Here is a 6,000-nt window from a genome sequence, read left to right on the forward strand (position 1 = left end):
GGACAGACCTTGTCTGCCTCGCGTTAAATCCGTGTAGAAAGATGGCTGGCTGGCCAGCATGAAGACGATGCTTGGCATTAAAAACAGTGCGCGCGTGCAATTCAACCTTACAGTCGACCAGCTGGAAGAGGAATGAACCGAGCCGCGGTTGAATGCACTTTGTATTAACACACATGATTGAACGAAATCGTTTGGCAGGTAGCTCCAGGCAATTCAAATACCCGGCACAATTAACGGAGACAGGTGAGACGCACTGAAGTAAGCGTCTCGGTCTGTATAAAACGCCGCAGATTCTCGTTTATTGAAATAGCAACGGCCTTGTTACACACAGTATTTCTTTATTTCTTCCTTTTTCTTAGAAGGACTGACAAGCTCAACTAACATCTGACTCAACCAGCATTAGGCAGCCAAGCACCAGGAAGCAAGATCGCTACCATGCCCCCTCCCCCAGTACTTAACATGTGAAAGAGTTCAGTCAGTCTGATTGTATCACTTGGACGTCCGTCCAGTATTGCACGACATCGTTTCTTCCTATTGGTTTGCTTGTTTGCAAGCTAACTAGCTGGTTAGCAACATAAAACAACAACAAAAGCACCTCTATATGTGCGATCACAGGCGCGAGGACGCATACTCTCCAGAGAGATGTGTCTATGATGTAAGACTGAGGGTTGTTGCCTCTTTAAGAGGACATTCAACACTAATTAACAAGAATTCCGAACGGTGTTAGTAGTCGGCGAAGGACAGACGAAACAAAATGGGAGATTCACTTGTCGTTTTCACTGCCAGCAGGCAAAACGTCCCCACGTTACTTTGATTGACAACTGAACAAATGTTACTCTTGTTCCTTAGCTCGCTATAGAGAACGTCATCAAAAGGGGCGTGCTGCACGGGGCGGAGCGCACTGCCTGGCTACTATTGGCTACTTTCTGACAGCGCATCATGTCCCCACGTGGGGAACAAGCGACAAACTCCTCCTCGTACATTCCATTGGTTAGTACCATAATGATTGGCATTGCAAAGAGGCGTGGTCTAGATTGTTTTTTTAAGTTGATTGGTTTTCTTTAATGCTCGCTCCTCCTTGACGTCTAGTGCCTCGCCCCTGGACCTCGCGGTGGTATAAGGAAATTGTAGTTATTACAGGGATGTGGTTTCTTTGAAGGAATCACAATGTTATGCCCAGTCAGACTACATTACCCAGGAGCCAGTGGGCGCTCTCGCTGTTTGTTATGAATATATGACAGATTTTTAATGACTATCTGCTTCTAAATTTGGTCAAAGAAATCACTACAGAATCCTCGTTGGTAGAGCTGGAACGAGAGTACACGGCGGACAATATCTCAAGTCTGTGGAATCTAGACTTTCGTTGTTTATGATTTTTCGAAATGGAAATAATATTTTCAGTGCGTTTTTAAGAAGATCTTTTTTAGGAAGCAGTCTTAAAATACGAAATATATAAACCAAGAAATAGACCATTTGGAATTCATAAAGCTATCGATACCTCAATAAAGGTGAAATTAAAAAAACCAGGAGCACTTCTTTAAAACCGACTCCGAAGACCGCTTTCGCTAAATGCCGGATGTAAACAGGGTTTTAAGTAACCAGATCGATGGCCGTGTAACAAGAGAATTCACAGTAGCTATAAAAACGCTCGGGCTACCTATTTAAATAGTGAAATTACGGGATAAAAACCCAGTTGGATTTTTATCAGTAGTGAATGCATATTCCGTACTAGAGCCGCGTTAAATAATGTTGGAGCATTATCTGGGAGGACATTGTACAGAATGATACAGCGTGTTGTCTCAATGGTAGAGGACATTGCACTTGGCTAGCCAGCGCGGAGAGCGGAGTGTCAGCGAGCGAGCGAGCGCCGTCAAATTCATGCACGCGGCATAAGTCATTGTTATCCTTTCTTCGCTTGTTTGGTGGAGGATTTAAAACACCTTTTTGATGATTCGAGACTTGAGCAAGATGTACCCACAGGCACGGCATCCGGTGAGTATTTGGAAAAAAAACAAAAGCAAAACATCTCTCCGCGTGATGGTACCCCACGCGCAATCAGTTTGTGTCAGTTTCCGTGCTGTCACGCAGGACAATCGCTTATACTGTCAAGGCAATGCAGTGTGTAGTCAAAAGCGATTAGCAGCGTGTGTGGTTTTCCTTTGCTGACTTGGCTCTGTGCAGGAATTATAAGATGTTGTGGTTCTGGGTGGCACGACAGGTTATGTTCTGCCCTGTCGTGGCTCTGAAGGTTGTTTTATTTCGCAACGTCGATGCGAGGCAGCTCGTGAGCCAAATGTTTGCCGAGGTGTTCTTTGGCTCGTGGTTTTTTATAGTTGAAGTAGTGTGTTCCTCAGCCGCGTTTGCAAAGCGATCGGGTCACCTCGCAGACAGTCTGCGGTTTCCAGCTGTACAATATGTGAGCTGCGCTCGCCTTCTGAAGGAAACCACCAGCCCCCCCTCTCGTTTCTAATTCTTCACGGCTCATTTCAGCAAATGTTCTCCCGGTTTGTTTTAAATCGCAGGCACCGCACCAACCCGCCCAACCCTTCAAATTCACCATATCGGAGTCGTGCGACCGTATCAAAGAGGAGTTCCAGTTCTTGCAGGCGCAGTATCACAGGTAAAGTTCGTGTTCTCGTTTTATTGTGTTCGAACGTTACATTTAAATATCCCCTGTGCTGATGTCGCGACACGACATGTCTTCATGATGTACTGCTGTGCACAGATACAAAATATGGATTAGAAATTTTCACTGTGAAGCACTCTCTCGTGCAGATAAACGTTTGCAATCAATCAATCAATCAATCAATAAATCACTAAATCAATCAATCAATCCACTGTTAGTTGTGTAACCCCCTTGGAAATGAAATTGCTTCTGCGCATTGTTCTGAAAATGATATGAGGTGTGTGAGTTATTTATTTAAGTTATCTTTTGCATTTTTAAATACGGGACATATGATGGGATCAATATTTTGCAAGACATATGTGGCTGGACTGGTGGTGGCAAAGGGGTCTGTGTCCCTTTCCCACCTGTTCCCTGGTCATGTAAGTGCTTAGAAGATGAACACACTGCTTTTATCCAAATGTAAATATACATGTGAATAGCTCCTATTCTGCACCATCCACAAAGACCATGTCATCTTGGGGCATAATGCAAGATAATGTACAAAGGGCAAATTCTGTATTTGTCTTCTGTGATATTCTGTTCTGTTCAATGCAACCTTCAGTCAGATCAATAGGAGATGATGGAGATACTGAAATACATTTCTTTTAAATGGCTGCGTTTAATATGTACGAGTAACTCAGGATAATAGCAATACTAATACTACTACCGCTACTACTAATAATAACAACAACAGCAACAACAATAATAATGATAATAATTCATAATAGTAATGTTTGAGCTGTGGGAGTGAAACTATGTCATTAATTGTGTGATCGCCTGCGGTCTCCTTTGAATGTGTTGCTTGTGTTTATATGTGTGTCTCTGTGTGAAAGCGTGCTTTTATGTTGTAGATTCTTACTGCATATGTGTGTATTCAGTTTTTTTTTTTTGGGGATTTGTGTGTGTGTGTGTGTGTGTCCAAGCCAGGTACTTGCTAGTGCGGCATTTGTGTTCCAGAAGTTACCATGATTCCCGTTTTTGCTTCTGCGGCCGGCTGCTTGAATGCTGTCTCTGTGTGTGTGTCAGTATGCGTGTGTGCATGCCTGCGCGCGTGTGAGTGTTTGCTTTAAAATGTGTTTAATGAAATTCTGCGTGTGTGTATACATGCCTGTGTTAGTGTGTGTTTTAACACCGTAAGGTGTAAGATCACTAATGTGCGATTAGAATGTTCTTAATCGAACATTCTAATGATGATGTAACAATCACTGCTGGTGATTTGAAAGCAGTGGTGTTCTAGAACACTGACCTACAGCTTTTGAAGAAAAAAAAAAAAACCTTGTGGAAACGCTGTTCTTGAAAGGGTTGAGATGCTCTGTGTGTTTTTTTTCTCCCTCAGTCTGAAGCTGGAGTGTGAGAAGCTGGCGGGGGAGAAGACTGAGATGCAGCGCCACTATGTGATGGTGAGTCCTTCTGACACCACTGTGATGGGTTCACCATAACACACACACACACTGCCTCGCATATACTCTCAGTCACACACACACACCCACACAAACACTCACTTTCACACTTGCGCTCACAAACACACACACACACACACACACACTCACACTCACTCTCACTCTCATTCACACACAAACACTCACACAAACACACACACGCCCTCCTCATGCGTCTGTGGTGGTGAGGGGGTGGGGGGGGCGTCGGATCTGGCCGACAGGAAGAGGGTCTCAGAGGTGTTGCTGCCGGCTATAGGGGGGTGAGGGGGTTGGTTCAGGCGCTCGCCAGTGCGGCGTTTGTGTTCTGGAAGTTTCCGCGACGTGTGCTTGGCACGAACGGCCGTCTTGCGGGCTGCGTGCTCGCAGTCTAGACCCGAAGCCAATTGTGCGGAAAGGCGGATTTGCGTAGCGCGCGCTGGTGCCGCGGCGGGGCTCCACAGAAAGCCTTTGTTTCGCCTGAACAAAACCGCCCTGTGTCTGCGCACGGCCAAGGATCAACCTGTAAACAACCCTCACACAACGCTGCTGTTCTTCTGACCTGACCTCACGGGAAGACCCGTCACGACATGTCATGACCCGTCATGACCCGTCACGACACGTCACGTTAGCATCACGTTAGCGTCTCTCTCCTGAGGGTTTTAAAAAGAGTCAACCTGGAGGTTTTAGAAATTCTGTCTGTCTGTGAAACACACCCAAAAACATTTCAGTAATTCACAATTTTGCATATTTGTCGTGTATGAGAAAACGTATTTCAAAAAATGAAATTTCTGTCTGTTGTCTGTTTTTCAGTATTATGAGATGTCGTACGGGCTGAACATAGAAATGCACAAACAGGTAGGATTCGCAGTTCTGTGTAAATGTGTAGCTGGGTGAGTGTGTGTGAGGATTGGTGTATGCGTCCGGTCCTGTCTACTTTACATTTGTGTGAGCAGATGTGTGTGTGGATGCATGAGTGTGGTGTGGTGTGTGTGTGGTGTGTGTCATGCAATACATTATAGCAGTGTTTTGTCAGGTATAGTGGTATGCATGTGTGTGTGTGTGTTTTGTGTGTGTGTGTGCAAACTGCTGTGCAGGGGTGTGTGTGTGTGTGTGTGTGTGTGTGATACTGCTCACAACCCAGATAAACTGCATTTGATGAATTTTATGCATTTGATGCAATTGTTTGAATGAGCATACTTCTTCATTCAGAATCCACTCAACGTGGCGGAGATATTTCCTGAAAGAGAAATGTGTTTTTTTTACTGTTTCTGTGAAACGGGAGCTTGAGTGAATAGTGTAGAATTGAAGTGTTCTGTTGAAGAGAGTTGAATTGCAGTGTTTTGTTTTGGAGTGTTAGACTGTGTTGTTTGGCTGCAGAGTGAATTGTAGCATTTGGTAGTGAAGTGTTAGACTACCAAATGTTAGACTGCCAGTGTTCAGATTGAGTGTTGAATCAGTGAATTGTACTGTTTGGAGGAGAGTGTTAGGCTGCATGATGCTCTCCTCCTCTTCCTTCTGATTGGTCACTGGCTTTCTCTGTTCCGACTGTATAATGCACGCACGCACGCACGGACACACACACACACACACACAGGTATACACAGAGACATACGCACACACATGCATACACACAGGGATACACGTGCACGCATGCGTATGCGCACACTCGCATGCACGCACACACAGAAACACACACGCGCGTACACACACGCACACACACGTGCAGGGATGCACATGCACACACACACACAAACACACACACACACAGGTACACACACACGGAATGACAGAGATGTACGCACGTGCACACACACACACTCGAGCGAGTTCAGTGCTTCGGTACATAACTTCAAATTACCTTTAACCTTTGACTGCACGGCAAATATTTGCGCTCTTTCTGGCTGTTGGTAAAACAGG

The 6,000-nt window shown here is 45.0% G+C and overlaps 1 protein-coding gene across 1 annotated transcript in view; it reads left to right on the plus strand.

Moving 5' to 3' along the window:
• The first annotated feature begins 1,239 nt into the window (after positions 1–1,239).
• Positions 1,240–6,000, plus strand: part of LOC135233476 (transducin-like enhancer protein 4) — a 43,107-nt gene continuing 38,346 nt past the window's right edge. The window contains 4 exon segments of the mRNA XM_064297071.1: positions 1,240–1,992; positions 2,523–2,620; positions 4,002–4,065; positions 4,894–4,938. Coding sequence (XP_064153141.1) covers positions 1,948–1,992; positions 2,523–2,620; positions 4,002–4,065; positions 4,894–4,938 — 252 coding nt within the window. The 5' untranslated portion in view covers positions 1,240–1,947.

This window comes from Anguilla rostrata, chromosome 10 (assembly GCF_018555375.3).
Source record: "Anguilla rostrata isolate EN2019 chromosome 10, ASM1855537v3, whole genome shotgun sequence".
Taxonomy (NCBI): Eukaryota; Metazoa; Chordata; class Actinopteri; order Anguilliformes; family Anguillidae; genus Anguilla; species Anguilla rostrata.